This window comes from Anser brachyrhynchus (genome assembly GCF_964034855.1).
Source record: "Anser brachyrhynchus genome assembly, chromosome: 1".
In the NCBI taxonomy this organism is placed as follows: domain Eukaryota; kingdom Metazoa; phylum Chordata; class Aves; order Anseriformes; family Anatidae; genus Anser; species Anser brachyrhynchus.
This window is the reverse complement of record NC_137694.1, coordinates 119,655,861-119,674,417: the sequence shown is the minus strand read 5'-3', so window position 1 is coordinate 119,674,417 and position 18,557 is coordinate 119,655,861. Positions and strand designations below refer to the sequence as shown.

Genomic DNA, 18,557 nt, shown 5'->3' with positions numbered 1-18,557 from the left:
TAAAATAATTGCCATTTATAAATTAATTTCACATCCTTTTGGAGCGTGGCCTACTAGCTTTTCAAGGCCTGACTGAAGCTGGCAGACGGAGTGGGCACCGCTTCCAGGGCCTAACTGCCAAGAGAAAAGAAAATATTAAAGGGAAGAATTGGCAAATAAATAAATAAAAGGCCAGGGAAATATGGGGAAATAAGTTTTAGTTTAGGAAAATGATTGCTTTCTGAGCCATGGACTGATTTTATGGCTGGTGTATTAGTCACGGTCTTATGTGAGCCTGGCCTTTGTAATCTATGTCTGAAGAGAAACGGGTGGTGAGCACAGCTTCCAATGCTGTGATGTTTTTAAATCCATGATTCTCTTATTTTTAATCACAATTCAAAAAAAAATCATATCAAAGCCTATTGAAGGCAATGGGGAGACTCCTCTCAGCTTGAACAGCTTTGAATCAAGCCATGTGAGAAATAGATGCCTCTTGCCTCAAAACTCCTGCTGCCATTTTGCCACCTGAATCCAGCAACAGAGTAAGACAACGGTTGCTCAGTTTCTCACACCCAGCATTTTAGGATCACAGGAAATTATTGCAAATTACTTCACCTGGGGCGTGGGTAGAGCAGACAAATTCTTCCCCTTAGAGATTTTTTTTGGCATTTTTGGTTACCATGAACCACACTGCCCTCCAGCACTGAGTGGAAGATAACAATGAACCACCCAGGGGGAAGCAATGTGTTATTAATTATTGAGAGTGGTGGTAAAGCAGGAGTTTTACCTGGCCTGGCGAGGGGTGGCCGACCGGGAGGACTCACTGGAAGGGAAGGGGCCCGGTGCCAAGGCACAGCTTTAGGTAAAACCACAGACTGAAAGATAGAAGATGCAGACAGATTCCAGAAAAACTGTTGAAAACAGATTGTTAGTCAGCCTTATGGATCCAGCGAAGGATATGTTTTTTGTACTGGAAGAGAGCCATGATGTAGAAATAGACTGAAACCATGAAAGAGGGCTCAGGATGTATATTTAAACATTTTTGCTGTCGGACCATCTGGGCCTGAAGCTAAATTTACTTACAAATTATTTCCAATGTTTCTGCTTCTTGAGAGGTGAAAGGTGTATTTGATATTTTATGCCAGGAGGAAAAGCAAAATAAATGTCCTGGGGCAGATTTTGCCAGTGGCAGAGCCGCATGTGTTTTTGGATGCCTGATGTGCTGCAATACCTTGCTTTAACCCCAGGCCTGGTTCTCTGCACACACTGAGCCCCCCCCCAGCCTACAGTAGATCTTGCCTTGCTTTCCTGCTCCCGGTAACTCTGCACAATGATGAGCAATGCAAATGCACTCACATCTTTTTCTGGTTTTAGGCCTGTTACTGATTTCTTTTTTGAACCATGGATACGTGAAGACTGTTTCTGTGATGAAAATACTTAGACGGGGATCCAGAAAGTCTAGTTTCTGACTCAGCTGAGTCAAGTTTTTGGTGACTCCTGCACACTTGAATCGCAGGAGACAAGCCCCAAATCCCGGTGAGATCTCACAGCCTCCTGGACAACAAGGAAGTATCTCTGACACCCCACAGGGACCACATGGGATGGGGACCAACAAATGCTGAGTGGTTATCAATGCAAGGGCAAGAGGCAACGGACACAGACTGGAACACAAGAGGCTCTGTCTGTGCATTAGGAAGCACTTCTGTACTCTGTGAGTGATGGAGCACTGCCAGCCGCCTAGACGTGGTCCTGGGCAACCTGCTTTAGATGGCCCTCCTTGGGTTGGACCAGATGACCTCCAGAACTCCCTTCTCACCACAACCATCCTGTGATTGTGTGATTCTGTGAAAACTGTGTTTTGCAACTCAGCAACTTTTTCAAGCTCTCCACACAAAAAAGAGGCACTCTGTTGGCCACCTCTGTGAAACTAGTCTTCCAACCCAAATTCTAGGTGCCAGAGTCACTCCTTTAGGGACTGATTTCCGATTTCTATTTTAAAAAGGCAAATGGATGAGGAAGCAGGGATGGTTATGCTTCTGGCTGGTCAGAACTCAGACCTTCTTGCCTCTTTGGGGGTGCTTCAGGACCTGCACTGGAGCATCTAGTATACAGAGAAGGCAGAGTTATTGTATGCCTTCTTTGCTTCAGTCTTCACTGTTAAGACCAGCCCTCAGGAATCTCAGAACCTAGAGACAAAAGAGGAAGTCTGGAGAAAGGAGAACTTTCCCTTGGTCAAGGAGGGTCAGGTTAGAGATCATTTAGGCAAATGTGACACCCACAAATCCATGGGTCCTGATGGGATGCACCCATGGGTGCTAAGGGAGCTGGTGGATGTTATTGCTAGCCCACCCTCCATCATCTTTGAAAAGTCATGGAGAACAGGAGAGATACCTGAGGACTGGAAGAAAGCCAATGTCAATCCAGTCTTCAAAAAGGGCAAGAAGGAGGACCCTGGAAACTACAGGCCAGTCAGCCTCAACTCCGTTCCTGAAAAGGTGATGGAACAGCTCATCCTGGAGGTCATCTCGAGGCATGTGGAGGAGAAGGTAACCAGGAATAGTCAGCATGGATTCACCAAGGGGAAATCATGCTTAACAGATCTGATAGCCTTCTATGTTGGGATGACTATCTGGATAGATGAGGGAGAGCAGTAGATGTTGTCTACTTTGACTTCATCAAAGCTTTTGACATTGTCTCCCATAACATCCTCATAGACAAGCTCAGGAAGTGCAGAATAGACTGAGTGGATGGTGAGGGGGATGGAGAACTGGCTGGATGGCAGAGCTCAGAGAGCTGTGCCTAGTGATGCGGAGTCTAGTTGGAGGCCTGTAGTTAGTGGTGTCCCCCAGGGGTCAGTACTGTGTCCAGTGTTGTTCAATTCATGTTCATCAGTACATCAACGACCTGGACGATATAACGGAGTGCACCCTCAGCAAGTTTGCTGGCGACATGAAGCTCGGAGGAGTGGCTGATACCCCAGAGGGCTGTGCTGCCATTCAGAGGGACCTCAACAGGCTGGAGGGACGGGCTGAGAGGAACCTCATGAAGTTCAACAAAGGCAAATGCAGGATCCTTCACCTAGGGAGGAATAACCTCATGCACCAGTACAGGCTGGGGACCGACCTGCTGAAAAGCAGCTCTGCAGAGAAGGACATGGGAGTCCTGGTGGACAGCAGGCTGACCATGAGTCAGCGATGTGCCCTTGTAGCCAAGAAGGGTGCCTGGGGTGCATTCAGAAGAGTGCTGCCAGTGGGTCAAGGGGGGGCGACCCTCACCCTCTACTCAGCCCTGATGAGGTCTCACCTAGAGTATTGCGTCCAGTTATGAGCTTCCCAGTACAAGAGGGACTTACAACTACTGGAGCAAGTTCAGAGGAGGGCTGCGAAGATGGTTAGGGGACTAGAGCATTTCTTATATAAGGAGGGGCTGAGAGAGCTGGGCCTGTTTAGCTTGGAGGAGAGGAGACTGACAGGGGATCTTATCAATGTGTATAAATATCTGAGGGGAGGGTGTCAAGAAGGTGGGACCACTCTTTTCAGTGGTGCCCAGCTACAGTACGAGAGGCAATGGGCACAAACTGAAGCACAGGAGGTTCCAGCTCAATATGTGAGGGCACTTCTTTACTGTGAGGATGACAGAGCACTGGGACAGGTTGACCAGAGAGGTCATGGAGTCTCCTTCTCTGGAGATATTCAAAACCTGCCTGGATGCCATCCTGCGCAATGTGCTCTAGGTGATCCTGCTTGGCAGGGGGTTGGACCAAATGATTTCCAAAGGTCCCTTCCCACCTCAACAATTCTGTGATTTTGGGTGATCCTCTTGTGGTCTTGTGGTTAGGGTAAACAAGTATCCCATCTTCTGGCCATGTTTTTTCTCCTCTTAAGGCAGTTTTCTAATTTAATGGTTTTGTTCAAATGGTTCCCTCCAGTTTTCTTTAGAGAGGAAAGTGTGAAAATACCTGTTGGACAATCATATCTAAGAGTTGTTAGTTGTTTTTGTTCTTTTTTTTTTTCATTGTTGTTGTTGTTGCTATTGTTTTTAATCCTAAAACAAGAACCTTTATTAAACTCCAATTATTGCCCATCAACTTGGGAAAGACTAAAAGTAACTGGGGATTAGAGAAATTAAGTCTCAAGAGATGCTGGGTCTTTCAGCTTTTTAATGCTGCTGATTGTGCCTTTCTGTTCTGTGTTCCATAAAAGTAATAAAATTTAAATATTCTGTAGAAGTGATCTGTGATGGATGGTGGTAAGGAACAGATCAGGTGGCTCAGTTTGTCTATGACTTTTAAGCATTAAAAATCCCCATAAGGAAAGTCTTAAATACTTCCATCCATCTCACATTATGTATATATCATCTCGATCAGAAAGATGTTCTTGGTAATAAAGTTCCCCTATCTAGCTAGTTTTGAGTATGCTGCCTTCCAAGGGTTTCTTTTTAATGGATGGCATGGAAAACTCTTCCAAGGCCAAAATACGTGAAGGGGATTTATTAATCCTGTAGCCCCTGCCACTCATGATAATGTTTATAATCCATAAGCCTTACATCACATCTAACATCCCAAGTAACAAATGCATCTCTGGAAGATGAACAATAAATCCTGTGTGCACTCGGATCCCTCCTCCACCATCCCAATGAGGGTATCCTGGAGTCGGTGCGGCTCCATCCAGCTACCCTGGCTCCTCCTTGCTTCCTGCACTGGAGCCAGGAAACTTGTCCCATCCTTCTTGGGCAGCCTTCCTCCAAAGCCATCAGTATTTGTCACTGTATTTGCAGTCCGGGTAGCGGTAGGCAAAGCGTGAATCACAAGACCGCAGAGGCTTCAGGAGCTCTGCCAGCTTTGCCAGTGCCTCATTGACACCCTGGTCATCAGCAAAGCCATCCGCGCAGTGCTGCAGGAAGCTGTCTATTTTCTCCTGCACAGGTTGCAGGAATTTCCCCTTCAGGAGCTTAGGCAGAAGCTCTTGACACACCATGACAAAGCTCTGCTTCTCTCTGATGGAGTTACAGGACACAAATGCAGACTGGCAGTCCACAGTCAAGCAGCTAAATATATCTTTGTACTCCTGTTGGCCGTCGATCAGTTGGCTCCCTGTTAAAGACCATGAAAATGGTTGTTAGAAAGACGGGAATGAAATCTCGGATAATCACATATGTCTGTACCCCTGTATTAATATAGTTTTGTTTTTTTTTGCTATGTAAAGGACACTACTATCTTTCACCACAATGTATGCTGTGCTGTATCTGTGTAAGGGCTACTTTTCTCCTCAAATACATGTATTTTTCTGAACGACAGAGCTCTGCTGAATTGCCTTACAGAGGAAGCAGAGAGGAGTCTGTTGGGTCAAATTGGTGCAGAGAAAATCAGAAGAATCAGAGCAACAACCTAGAACATGGAGTTCCTACAGAAACTACCACAAACAGTCAAACGTAATTTTTTCATGTTACCCAAAATCATTAAATTGCAAAAACAGCTCATCTAGCTGGAGCCAATACAACCATAATAGCTGGTGGGACAAGAAAAAGAAGCCTAGTGGAAAATCCTCTGACAACTACTTCTGAATATTTGAGATGTGCTTAGCTGAATGTTTGAGCTGAGCAAAGGTCTTCTGAAAAGTCGGACATTCAAAATGAAAGTGTGAAATTATTGGAGGAATGTTTTTTGCTAGCTCTACTTCCAGTGACAGAGCAATCTAAACTGTGGAAAGTGAATAGTAATCCTTGATTTTATGCAAAATTTACATGATTGATTTTGTTATTATTATTATTACTATTATAAGATACTGTGATAAATGCACCTAAAAAGAGTTTGATTTGACCCAATACTTTGAACAAGCGAGCCTATGAAGTTTTTATTTGCAAATACCGACATCTGTGTGACAAAAGTTTTACAGAAAAGAGGTGATGTAGGGAGCATGTAAGGGAGAATACTCAGCACTGTGCACGCTGAAGGCTGCTGCCCATCACAGAGGGGGCCGTGTGGCATGCAGGTGCCCACGTGGCACCCGGAGCATCCTTCGGTCACTGCTCCACTGATGGCACAAGCAAAATGCCTGCTGCCTTCTCCACTCGGAGCCAGGATGGCAGGCACTGCTGATGCTTTCGTTATTAGTAAATGTCTCCTTGAACTTTGTAGTATTTAAACTTAGCAAGCAATGTTTGGTTGATTTTTAATAAATAAATAAATAAACAAAACACAGCAGGTGACAGATTTCCTTTGCCCTGTCACACCAAGCCCTCCTATGACAGACGCGCAGCCCCAGAGCCTGCTGAGTACCTTCCTCCTTGTCGATGATGCCCAGCGTGCTGGCATCCCGGATGAACAGATGCCCGTTGCTGAACACGCCGAAGGTGCCAGCGTCCACGTGGGTGAAGTAGAAGAAATAGTTGAGGTCGTTGGTGCCCATGGAGCGGAGGACGGCGAGGAGCTGGAGGGCCAGGTCGGCCGCCACCTCGGGGGCCGCCCCGAAGAAGTCGCGCAGGGGCTGGGTGCTGGCGCTGACCACCAGCCGCCCACAGGAGCCCAGGTACCGTGGGAAGGGCCACCCCTCCACGTCGGGGAAGATCTGCCAGGAGAGGGGACGATGGCATCAACACCTGGCCCTGGTCACCGTGCTCTTCGACATGAGCCCACCTCCCTCCCAGATGGCTTTGAGCGCACCCTTTGGATTTTCCAAGCAGCCGTGCTGGCGTTGTGCTTTGCTTTCTGGAGCCAGCCCACCACTGACCCTCACCAAAGCAAGTCCCAGCAGCCAAGGGACAAGCAACTCTGCCCTACATTTCTCCCTTTTTCTTTTCTTTTGGTAATTAAAGAAGAAGAATCTGATATTTCAAGATCTGTTCCATGAGGGAGACTAACTGGAAAGTCCAAGACAATAATAGATTTTAAATTCATGAAATTTTTAGGCAGAGAAGAGCTAATTTTAGGTTTCTTTATGGGGCCTTGGATGGCTCCTTTATGAGCACTGCATCGCTGAAGCCACGGCCTGAAGGTGAGGTGGGGCTAGAGCAGTTTTTGCTGATTTGTAAGACCATGCCCGGCCATTTTGTGAGTCAGATGTGCTGGATGTTTGCTGCATGGGGAACATGTGGACAGGGTTTGCCACATTTTTCTCACCTCTGCAGCACTGAGAGCTGCACCCTTGTGCCCCAGTGAGTTCTGGGCAAGGTGGCCAAGGGACCCCCCAGGAGACTCCCCAGAGCATGAGCACCATTCCCCCTAACTGGGCAGGGGAGCACAGTGTGGGCCCTCAGTGGCCTTAGGCAGGAGGAAGATGTTGCCTTCTTCTCTCTACTTCATCATATCTCAAAGGGTTGCAAGCAACAGCAATGAGGACTGGATGTGAGGTGGCAGTGAGGATGCTCCCATGGAGGTACTTACACGGTGAGAGTGGAGACCACATGCCAGGAGGGGACCAGAGGAGCTCACTGCCTTCAAACTCAGAGCTCAGTTGTAGTTGGGATTCTACCAAACACCTCTGCAGAGCTGCACTCTGCCATAGAGCCAGCTACCAGAGGCATGCAAACATTAATAACAGCTGTGACACGCTGAGACTGAGAAATCCATGCTCCCCAAATCCATGTTCAATCCCAACGCTGTGTCTCGGTCCTCGTGTGTTAATGTGTGCTCTCTTGTGCTTTGGATTTTATAAAAAGGCTGTGATTTTAAGTAATACATTAGCAATGCAAACATGACACTGCAACATCAGGGATGTGTAAAAACCTGGCTTTCACAGCGTGCTGCTGTAATAACCCATCTGGGCCCTGATTTATTTCAGGGGTTGGGCATCCGTATCTCTCAGCAACTTCACAGGCTGGTGCAAGGAGTTTGCCTGGCTTCAGCAACCCATCTCCTCGGAAGAAACACGCTTCATGAAGGTTGGGGAGCTTGCAAAGGGCAGTCCTTGCAGCAGGGACTGGGGCACGTCTCATGCTTGCAAGGGGCTGCAGGGCGGTGTTTCTGCTGGGGCAGGCAGTACCTACCTGTAACAGGATGGGGTGTGAATTCACCGACAGCGTGTACAGGAGGCGCAGCTTGTCCCGGTCGGTGAGGTGGTCCATGTAGATGCTGCCGGCGTCCGGCACCTCGGCGTAGCGCCGCACTATCCGGTCCAGGAGGCGCTGGGATGGGCAGCGCAGCATTGGGCTAGACAGGCCCTGGAGAGGGGGCAAAGCACAACAAGGGTGTTTATTTTCCAGCCTGAGATATCAAAAGGCGTTCTGCTACGGGGGCAGCTCTGTGCTCTGCAGCACCACTAATGGGCATGGGTGCACGGGGGACTCCGCAGCAACCCCCTCCCAGGAAGAAATGGGGCAGCTTCACCTTCTGCATCAGCCAAAAACACCCATTCGTGACAAATTCTGGAAATGGCACGCAGTCTTTGCAGCGTGGCCATGGCCACCACCAGCCCCTTTTCCCTGCCTCACTGGGCAGCACAAGCCCTGGCAGCCCTGCCGGCCCGTGGCGGCCTCTCTCTTTGCTCCGCCAGTGAGTCACTTTTTTCTTCAAATAATGTCTTCAGACTGCTTCCCTGTTTGCTTAGCCTATAAGCAGCTTTCTTGGAAATGTTCCTTGTTAAGGTCAGTAAACACGCCTTAAAACTGTAAATAAACATTGTACACGGGCACAAGCACAGGATACATTATCTCTCTGATAAACTTGCACATTAGTTCTCAAAGCTGACTTTGAATATCCTGAGTATATTTTCTTGCAAATGCCAGCAACAAGTAAAGAATTGTTGGGCTAATGGCTTCAGCCATCACTGTATTTCACCTTTTAAATTTGTGGCCTTGATTTGTAAAATTTTAACAAGCAGTCTACATCTGGGAGAAATGGCATATAATGGCACTTTTGCTGTAGAAAAATACTTTTGTTTTAAAGTTTTAAAAACCACGGAGAGGTGACATGGGGAGGAGAGTTCCTGATAGCAACGCAGAAATGCTGCCCTGCCTTTCCTCTGCTGGGGAAGGGAGTTGGACTTCTGCAAAACCTCTTTCTGCCAAATGATTCAAGTAGCCAAACTTATTCTATTGGATTTACTTTCTCATCTGATGGCTTTCAGAGATTCTTCAGAGGACAGGGCACTCGAGCTCACGTTTGCTGCCTGCCGTTTTTCACGCTGGGAGCAAAGATTTGACTCAGGATCTCCCCAGGTCATTTGGTAGCTCTGAGGTAGGTCTTGCGCAGCCCTTCCTGCACGAGCTGTTCATTTGGCATAAAGCATTGATTAACCAGCCATGCCAAAAAAAAAAAAAAAAAAGAAACGAGAGAAGGAGGAGAGTGCCACTCTCCCAGGCAGATGCAGAAGGGGGGACAGGACCTCTTGTGTTCCCTCTTCTGCCTCCCTGCTGGCTTCAGGGGGGGGTCCAACCTCTCCCTCCTTGGCCATCAGTTGCATGGAGCAAGCCCTGAATGCCAATACATGGTCAAAGCTACATGAAAACCCCAATCCCAACTAGAGCATTGATTTGCCAAGACCAAAGACCCATTTGTCAAAAATAATGCTCCTCAGTTCTAGCTACAAGCCTTCATACACTTCTGGCCCCTGGTGTGGCCTTATCAAGGAAATATATTTTCCACTAATTATCAGAAACCATAGGGGGAGGGAAGGGATGGTTATGGATTTCTGTCTCACTGCACTTGCAGACACATTATGGGTGACTCTGTCACTTTCCCTTTGGAGGAGAAGTGAGAAAAAATGAGCAGAACAGAATTGTGTTAAGTAAGAGTAATGGTGGAGAAAGTCTCTAGCAGCTCAGCGTGTATGCAAATATTTGCAGCCAAAGTTAGAAAGCCTCGCTAACTCCAGGAGTTTGTCATGCAAAAGCTGAGACCCTTAACAAGTGTACAGTAGGAACGAAAATCACGAGAATGCATAGAAGCTATAATAAGGACTTTTTCCAAGGTCAGAGCTTATCCTATGAACACAGATGTAGACATGTGCTGCACACAGCTATCGTGACTGCTCCTTTCCCGTGGAAATATTTTAGGGTTTTCACGGCTAAAGCAGTGACCGACACCTGGCTGGGGCTGAATGACGGCAGCATCCATACAGCAGAAAAGCAGCCACAGTTGTAAAACTGTCAGACAAAAACTGCCAATGGAAGAAAAATTTGAAGGTTGTATACTTGAAACACTGAAGATACTGATTTATCTCAGAATATCTCAAGTCCTTTCCAGCATCTTATCACCCTGGAGAATAAGACTTGACAGGTAGCCTGACATCTTGTTTGTGATTGATATGGAAAGCTTCTCATTTACTTTGATTAAATTCCTGCATTCTTGTATCTGATAATGAGTAGTTCCTACAATGCCTACCTATCCTCAGCTGTGATTTTTTTTTCCCTACTGCACAGTATGTGATGTGCGTTAACCTCCTGTGCATGCGTACATACACAGATCTCAGGCAGGCATGCACAGAATCCACTGGGACATAAAGATGAGATGACTTCTGGAAGACAAATTTTCTCCACTTTGCTCTCTATTCAGCCAGCCTGAGGACGGGCAGCACACAGCCCAGGAGCACTGCTGCCTGCTGCCCCTTGTGCCTGGGTGAAATCAAATGAAAAAGTTTGGAGTTGGACCCAGGAGGAGACAGCCGGATGTGTGTGTTGAAACGCTCACTGCTCCTGGCTGTTTGAAGGCAGGGGTTTCGTTCACCCCCAAAAAGAGAAGCTGAGGATGTCCAGTGAAGCCACGGGGCTCATCCCCGCTGCAGACACCCCTGCTGTTGTCCTCACGCATTTTCCAGGCTGCGCTTTGTAACCAGGGTTATAACTTTGCTCTGCAGGCGATCTGGGCTGAAGCTAGCCCACATTTTGTTGCTGTTCACCTCAAAGAGAGCAAACAAGCCCTGTATGGTTCACAGCGACAAAATGTGGGCCCAAGATGTAGGCAAAGCAGTGTGAGCTGGTGCTGCCGTGTGGGTTACAACATCCAGCACGGGCAGCAGCGCACAGCCCGAGCTGAGCCCGGCTCCTCTCCCATGCCAGCGAGATTTTAGCAGTGAAGGCTTTGCTGCGTCCGACAAGGATTTTCGATGTGGCAGGTGAAATAATCAGTGTGGCAGCTCGGCTGGCAGCTGGGGCAGGCAGGGCAGGCAGCACAAAGTGTAAAAGCAGCGCTTCATGGGCTGTCATCCCGATTCAAGGATGTGGAGGGCTGTTGTAATTCCCTGTTACAAAAGACAAAATTACTCGAGTCATTAGTTTTCCTCAGTGCCAAAACTGCAGGCAGGGGAGCACAGACGCCCCTGGGTGACCACAGCATCATGAAACGGGGTCAGAGTCACGCTGGGCATCAGCAGCATGCTGTTAAACACCTCCAACAATACCAGAAGAGCAGCGGCTGCCAGTAAGCATTTGCAGTGACTTCTTGTATCTGCAGGAAGCCCCCTCCGATGGCTCGTGCTGGGTTGCCAGCTTGTGTTTGCTGGGTGCAGGCTGAGGTGCTCCCGTGGCTCTCAGCTGCAAGGAGGCGGTGCCGGGTGGGCAGGGAGGCGCGGGGGGCCTCGGGCTTGGAGCATCACCATGGGCTTGTTCAGGAGCTTGCACTCGTGCTGTGCTGTGGAAATGTCACTGCCGCTGGCTGCTTCTTGTTTCAGGCCACTGTGAGCCCAGCAGCCATGTTACAGAGCACGCATTGCTTCATTGACAGAGCCAAAGAGCCATGAAAACAGGAGCGGTGTAGTCCTGGGGTTGGCGTGCACTGATCTCGGCCCTGCTGCAGCTGGCTGTGCCCCTTCTTCACTTAAAAATCTCTGAGATGTCCCAGAGAGTTTGTCCCTGGGTGCGTCCCCTAGGCTGGTCCTCGGGGCTCACCCAGCCACTATTTTAAACCTCCCTTTCCCCAGCCACGTAATTATGTGAGAACCTTCACCCTAAAATACCTGTGCTGTTAGTTATAAAGAAGATGTACATAGAGTACAGACAGCATTGAGACATTAGGGTGGAAAAATTGAGGGTGAGGCAGAAACATCCCCACCTGAGCTACTGGTGTTTTCACATGTATTGGTTCATTTATTTTATTTTTTTTTTTTCCTGCCTGAGAAGCCAGCAGGTGTTAGGGCATTCACCCTCAGCCTCCAGGAGCCCCACTCTTGCCCTTCTTGGGGACAACCCCGAACCCTTGCCCGTACCACTGCTGTCCCACCTGCAGCACAGGACGCTTTGGGTGCCCCCTTTGGACCCACGGCCATGCAGGAGCAGAGCCAGCTGGCTGCCAGTGCAGGCTCCCCGTGCATCCCCGCGGGCTGCCCTTGTCTGGTTTTGGGGCCGGTGGTGGGGCACTGACCTGGACCAGGTCGGGGGTGAGGCGCTTGGCCCGCAGCCACTTCTGGAAGCGGTGCGTGCGGCGCAGGGCACGCTCCAGGCTGCAGGTCTTGGTCTTCAGCAGGGAGGTGCAGATGCGCTTGTCCGCCTGGTCGTGCTGGTACTTGGTGGTCAGGCGGGTGATGTCGACCAGCCGCCAGCTCTGGGCATCGTCGGTGTAGTTGCCCGAGTAGCTGAGCAGGTAGCTGGGGGGCAGCTTTAAATGAGAAGAAAGCCAGGTGTCAAACCTGCCAAACCAAAACGAGAGCCCCACGGAGAGCGGGTTAACAAGCCTCGCCGACACCCACCGCGCAAGCACCACACAGCGTCATGAAAACCTCAGCAAGAGATGTCCCAAGCGATTTTGGGGGGTCCCTTTGGCATCGCTGGGGAGCCTTTTCCCACCCCAAGGACCACACATGCCCCAGGTAAGAAGAGTAGGTGGAGTAGAGTAGGTGGTTCTCCAAACGTGCTTTGGAGAAAGTGCCCACATTATTTTCCCCACTTAATCATGTCCCCTGCTACGCCCAAACATCACTATTTGGGCCATGTAAACAGCAAAAGTGAAGGGAGAAGGCTCGGGGCTTCAGTTCCCTGGGAACTCCTGACATTTTGAGATTTCCTGAAGCCTGTGCTGCAATGAGAGAAGGGTCCAAAAAATGGAATAATAACACTTTGAAGTACCCTGCAGAACAAAAACTCCAGAAAATAAATATGTTTGGAAATACCAGAATGACCTTTCGCTTTGAGGTGGTGGCTTTACTCAGTGTTGATGCAGGGGAGGCAGGTGTATTTTTTTTTTCATTAATCAAAATACTAATGCTGAAACAAAGCTCATGAAGGATGTTTTGTTTGAAGTTTTTGATGGTGAGTTCCAAGGAAAATTTAGTGTCGTGACCTAGCGCTTTCCTCAGCTGCAAAATCTTTTCTGGTGAAAACACCTCAGCCAGCCTTCCTGGCCAGACTGGTACAGGCAGAGACCTGGCTGCCTGCTCCTCACCCCGCGTCCAGGTAGGAGGAACCGCTGGAGCAAGGAGAGCAGCAGCACCACACCAAATGCACGCTGTGACCTCCACCTGCATGGGCACAGGGTCTCCACGGGTCTCCACGGGGCACCCCCAGGGCATAGCTGTGGGGGGTGTGGGGTATGGAATGGAAACCTGTGTGATGGAAACGGGCGTCTGACTGCTTTGTAGGTTCCTCTGCGAGATGTGAGAGAGCAGCTGAGTCCCAGCCCTCAGCCAGGCCAGCGGCTGCACGGGCTGCCTCCAGGCTCTCCTCATTATACACTTGCCCAAGTACGTAAGAAAGCATTTCTTAATTTAATCTCGCCATAAATTAAAGCCAATGATAGCTCAAAACTGAAAGAGGAGAGGCAAGGGGTGCCCTTCAGGAGCAGCTAGCTGCCAGTAAATGAGAAGGCGTTAACGAAGCTGAGGGTTGAAGCTGATTTTTCTTTTTGACCTCCAGCTGGGAACTCCACGCAGAGAAACTTTGAGGGGGTTAATTATATTTACTTCCCTCTAAATCTCCCCTTCAAATATCAGCGTGTGCAACCTTGTCCCAGTGCCTTTCCCGGCCCCTTTTTAGGGAAGCATCTTGCAGATGCTGGGCAGCCCAGCTGTCCCCAAGGGGGAAAACCCCTCTCCCCGAAATGTTCCCAGCAAACTCAGTGCAAACGCTGCAGGCAAATGGGAGACATTTAGTGCCCAGACAGTTACTCGTCATCCCAGGCTGTTGCACCGACCTCATCCGATGCGACCGCTGGTGCTAGCCCTGCTGTGGCTCTTGCTGAGGGCATTTTGCCCAATATGAAATCAGAGCTTCCTTATGATCAGAGCATCTGATATGAAAACAAACCCCCTCTCTTTCTCTCTCTCTATTTTTTTTTCCTGGTTTTGAGATAGGACTACAGAGTAACTGCTGTGCCTTACTTTGGTTTGCTTTGCACCGTGTCCCCTCCCAGCACCTAATCTGTAAAGCAGGCACACAGCGCCAGGCACGTACGGGAAAGGGACGGATACGGGCTGGGGCTTTCTTTCTTTCCCCTCTTTTTTTAAGTTAAGCATAAGTGTGCCTTGTGACTTGGCTCACACGGCCACGCTCAGGGGAGCTGACGCCAGGCAGGCACCAGCACAGAGCCACCTCCCGCAGCCAGCGGTGCCGCGATGCACGAAATGCCGCACCGAGCGCTGCTCCGGGCACGAGGGGAGCCCCGAGGGGGCCACAGCCTCTCTGTGCCTGGCACCATTTCCAGGCAGCCCAGCACTGGCCTGGCACACGTGCTGGATGCTTTCGGGATTCGTCACCGAGCCGTGCCGCGGCAGTAATCCAGCCTCGTGTAGAGCCGCGCAGCTAAGGTCCAGGTTGGGCTTTAATGAAGGTGCTCCATGAGATCTGCGTGGAGGACCAATCTGCCAGATACAGGTTATAGATTGGCCCAGATCTGAATGCTGGAGAAAATTAAACTCGCTTTTCTCTTTCCTGGATGATACCAAGTGTTTTGTTTCAGCCAAAAATAACCTTGTTTGTATTTGGAGAGTTTAACATTTTTTAAAACATTAACGTTAAATAAATTAAGTCTTAAAAAAAAGAAGGAAAGAAAGAAAGAAAGGTCATATTAACAAATTGAAGCATTCCACTTTTTTCAAACTTCCTTCCCAATACTCTCGGCCAAGGCTAGCCGCCAACATTGGCACAAGACCTCAAATAGTTTTGGTCGGCTCGTTTTCACAGCATTTTGAAAATCTGATATTTCAGTGACAACTTCTGCCACGCTCTGCTTTTGGGCCAGCTGGTGGGCAGGCTCTGGGAACGAACCCCACATCCTGGTGCTTGCTACTCAAGGACATGCCACAGCTCCTGGAAGTGGTGGGGGGTTAATGGAGCGTGTCCTGCTGAGGATCACGAGAGGGAAGTGCGAAGCACCATCCACCTTTGTGAACATGGAAAAGGTGCACGGGGGTGGATCTACGAGTGCCAATGAAATTTTTCATTTTTAACCTGCCACTTGCCGAAAATCCCGGCTGCTTCAGAAGTCAAGGGGGGACACATTTCACCTCCTCCCAGCTTCGCCTGGCCCACTCAAGATAAAAAGGGTGTTTTGCCCAATATAGTACCGCTTACATCACAGCATTAACAATACAATTTTGCTATAATCATTTCTTCTCTCCTGGGATTTTAAATCTATAAAAAAAAGTGCATCTGGCTCTATAAATCTCATCGGACCTGTAAACCCTTCCTCTGCCAAGCACTGCCTTTAACTTTCTCCTTAAACACACCAGCTCCAGCCAGCAGATGCACTCTGCTTTTGAGTCTAAAACTGCTTGGATCAGCCCAACGGCCACTTGTGCAGCCCGTGTCCCATCAGCTTTGAGGCAGATGCAACTTCTGCTGCTGCCTTCAACTTCCCATAGAAAACTCCCCAAAGCATAAGAACATTTCAGCCCGGTCTCTGCTCTAGCACACAGGATCCCGATGTGCAGAAGCCCCCATGCCTCAGGCAGGTGCACATCGCTTTTGGTCTTGGTTAATACGCACGTGAAATTCTGCACATTGGTACTGTTGCGCCTGGTACGAGACTATACATGCCCGTATGTTTGTAGCTAACACAGCCCATTGGAACATGCAAAGTTAAATCCCCCTCACCTTTACTCAGTTGCTCACAATCAGATACTTCCAGTGACATCGAAACAAACTAATTTCTTCCTCCCCTCTTGCCCTCCCCAGTCACTGCCTTGAACTCCTTCAGAGACGCTCTGTGTGCAGAAAGTTGTGCCTTTTACTCCTGCCTTCAAGTTACAGTTCTGGTCATGTCTGTGTGGCTTTAAAAGCAAACAGAGCAGCAGCGCATAGACATTAATTAAAATACCCGGCACTGTAATGGCAGCCCAATGATAAGTTACTCTTTGCATCATCTTTCATTAAAGTACTGGGAAACGCTAATAGGCAACTTTCAAAGTACCATGCAGAATGCTCTAAAAATTACTGTGCCGAGTTTCTGACCTTATTTCTTCTTTAAAGAATTTCTTGCAAATGGACGTCCCAATGCAGGCGTTGCACTTATCGAGTCCCAGGAAAGTCCGGCCAAAACTGTAGCTGGGCTTGACGTGGGGCGCAGACGGAGAAGCCGTCGCTGCTGCAGCAGGGCTACAGCTCAGGGCCAAAACCAGCAGCAGCGGCAGCCACGAATCTGCAACTCTGGAGCAAAGGCGACATATCCAGCGCCCCATCTACAGTCGCGGAGAGCTCTGCCTGTTGCAAGCCACCCCTCTCTACGCTCCTGGCCCCGCCGCGGTGAGCCCCGAAACGCAGCCAGATGCGCTGGGTGCTGGAGCCCCGGCCGCAGCCCCCATCCTGCCAGCTGGTCACTGGCTCTATTGGCTTGAGGTTTGGGTGGGAAAGATACGATGTAGGGTGGGGAGAAGGAAACGCATGGAGGATGCAGATAACTTGGGTTGCCATGGCTACCTTTCCTTTACTCGCCGCAGCTGCTTCGGCCCCTGCTGACCCTCCCGTCAGCCGGCTGGGAAAACAACGCCAAGAGGTGCTCATCTGCGCTTTGTGCAGACAAATGAAGGATATCCTGCCGCTGGAGCAGAGGGCATGTGCGGGACACTTGGTAAAAGCTCATTTGGGAGGAATAGCAGTGTGGCAGGAACGCACACTCAGCCAGAAGCCCAGCCCCTCACGGTGCGTTATTCCCAGAGCCACATCCCTGGGCTCCTCGGATGCTTGCTAGGCTCAGTTTCCCCTCAGAGAAGCACCAAAAGTGCTGCCTGGAGGAGTCACCTCTTGACAGAGGTGCTGCTTAAAACCGATTCCATGGTCTGTCTCCTGCTGTGGACAGTAGGGTAGCCTGGTGCTGTCTGCAACACCCAGCTCACCCCTGTGGCCATGTCGCTCCCACTTTTTGGAGGGGCTGTGAAGGAGGATGACCCTGCCAGCACGAGGCAGGAAGGGAGGGCAGCTCTTTGAAGCACAGACAGTCATTAATTGAGGCATCTGGGAGATCTGGGATCTCCCTTTGGCTCTGCAGCCTGGGGGAAGTTGCTTCATCTCCCCGTGCATCCCTTTGAGCAAAAGGGAGATGGTGACATTCAGGGTTTGTCTGCAGGGCACAGAGCAGCCAGGCAGGGCTGATGAGTCCTGCTGAGAGGGCAGGGCTGACGAGCCCTGCTGAGAGGACAGGGGATGCAGGGCACCCTGCCAGCACTGCAGACGAAAGGGGCCATGCTGTTCTGGGACACGAGCGAGTGCATCCAGCACGCAGCTCTGCATTGCGCCACATCCACGTCTGGCCTTGTATTCTGGTGCAAAGCTCTTTGAAATCCGCTGGTGAGAGCAGCCACACCAGAGCCAAACACCCACATCCAGCAGTTTATCCTCTTCCCTGGCCTTTCCTGTTGCTGGGTCGTTGCTCCTGATCCCACTGCAGGAATCGTCCCTTTCCACTGCTCCCTGCCAGCAGCTCTGCATCACCGGCCAGCTTAGCACTGCTCTTACCCCGCTATTCTCTGGATGTTACCAAAATTAAACACCAGCGATCTGTCTTCATCTTCACTACGTAATATATAAAAAACATACCCTTCAGTTTCTTAATATTCTAATTGCCTGCCTTCGGTCTTCAATTTTCCACTGAGTTTTACGAGCAGCAAACCGACTCTTGGCTGCTGGCTCAGCGCAGGAGCCCCGGCCTGCCCTGCCCCACAGTGACCCACAGAAAAGGGGAGGACTTCAGCACATGGCCTTTCCCACAGCAAGCACCAGGCATGCCAGTACTCTGGCCCAAAAAAAACATTAGATGGACAGCAGAGTTTCTTTTCTATTCACAGTGTCTTGAAGGCCGTGGTGTTCTTGCACTGTTGCTTGATTTAGGACTACATAATGCACAATTATACTTTCCTCTGGTGCATCACACCTGCATCACCTTGTAGTGTTATAAAAAATAACTCTTTACTCAAGGAGGGGGAACTGGCTCACCATAGTCACATCAGGAGATTGTCACTGGCATTTGCACTTGCCCCCAAGACAAGTTGCTCCTTGTTTCCTCAAGAAGATTTGCTCAACCTGGGCTGTCCCTGAGTACAGATGATGTGCATAGGAAACAGCCTTGAAAACAAAGCTTAAAAATTAGTGCACATACCTTGGAGCTAGCCTAAAATGGCAGCCAGGAAACTGCAGCTTGCTGTATGTTGAGACAAGAGCTGCATCTTTGAAAGAAACCTCTCCTTGAAAGAGCTTTTTTCCTGCCCTCCTGATAACATGGC

General features: G+C 49.5%; 1 protein-coding gene across 1 annotated transcript; it reads right to left on the bottom strand.

Annotated features, from left to right (window-relative positions):
- Positions 1 to 993: 993 nt before the first annotated feature.
- On the bottom strand, positions 994 to 16,672 carry DIPK2B (divergent protein kinase domain 2B). Its single transcript, XM_080600722.1, has 5 exons — positions 16,294 to 16,672; positions 12,272 to 12,536; positions 7,963 to 8,136; positions 6,257 to 6,545; positions 994 to 5,071 (listed from the first exon to the last, which is right to left on the bottom strand). Exons 1-5 carry the CDS (start codon positions 16,518 to 16,520, stop codon positions 4,731 to 4,733), a joined length of 1,296 nt encoding a protein of 431 aa, XP_080456848.1. The 5' UTR covers positions 16,521 to 16,672; the 3' UTR covers positions 994 to 4,730.
- Positions 16,673 to 18,557: the final 1,885 nt, after the last annotated feature.

Bases quoted from the DNA above. Each gene is read 5' to 3' on its own strand.
- DIPK2B (XM_080600722.1), bottom strand. From the start codon at position 16,520: ATGGGGCGCTGGATATGTCGCCTTTGCTCCAGAGTTGCAGATTCGTGG. The intron at 6,546-7,962 runs GTAGGTACTGCC...CTCTCCTGGCAG, and splicing joins CACACCCCATCCTGTTACAG to ATCTTCCCCGACGTGGAGGG. The intron at 5,072-6,256 runs GTACTCAGCAGG...GGTCTTTAACAG, and splicing joins CATCATCGACAAGGAGGAAG to GGAGCCAACTGATCGACGGC.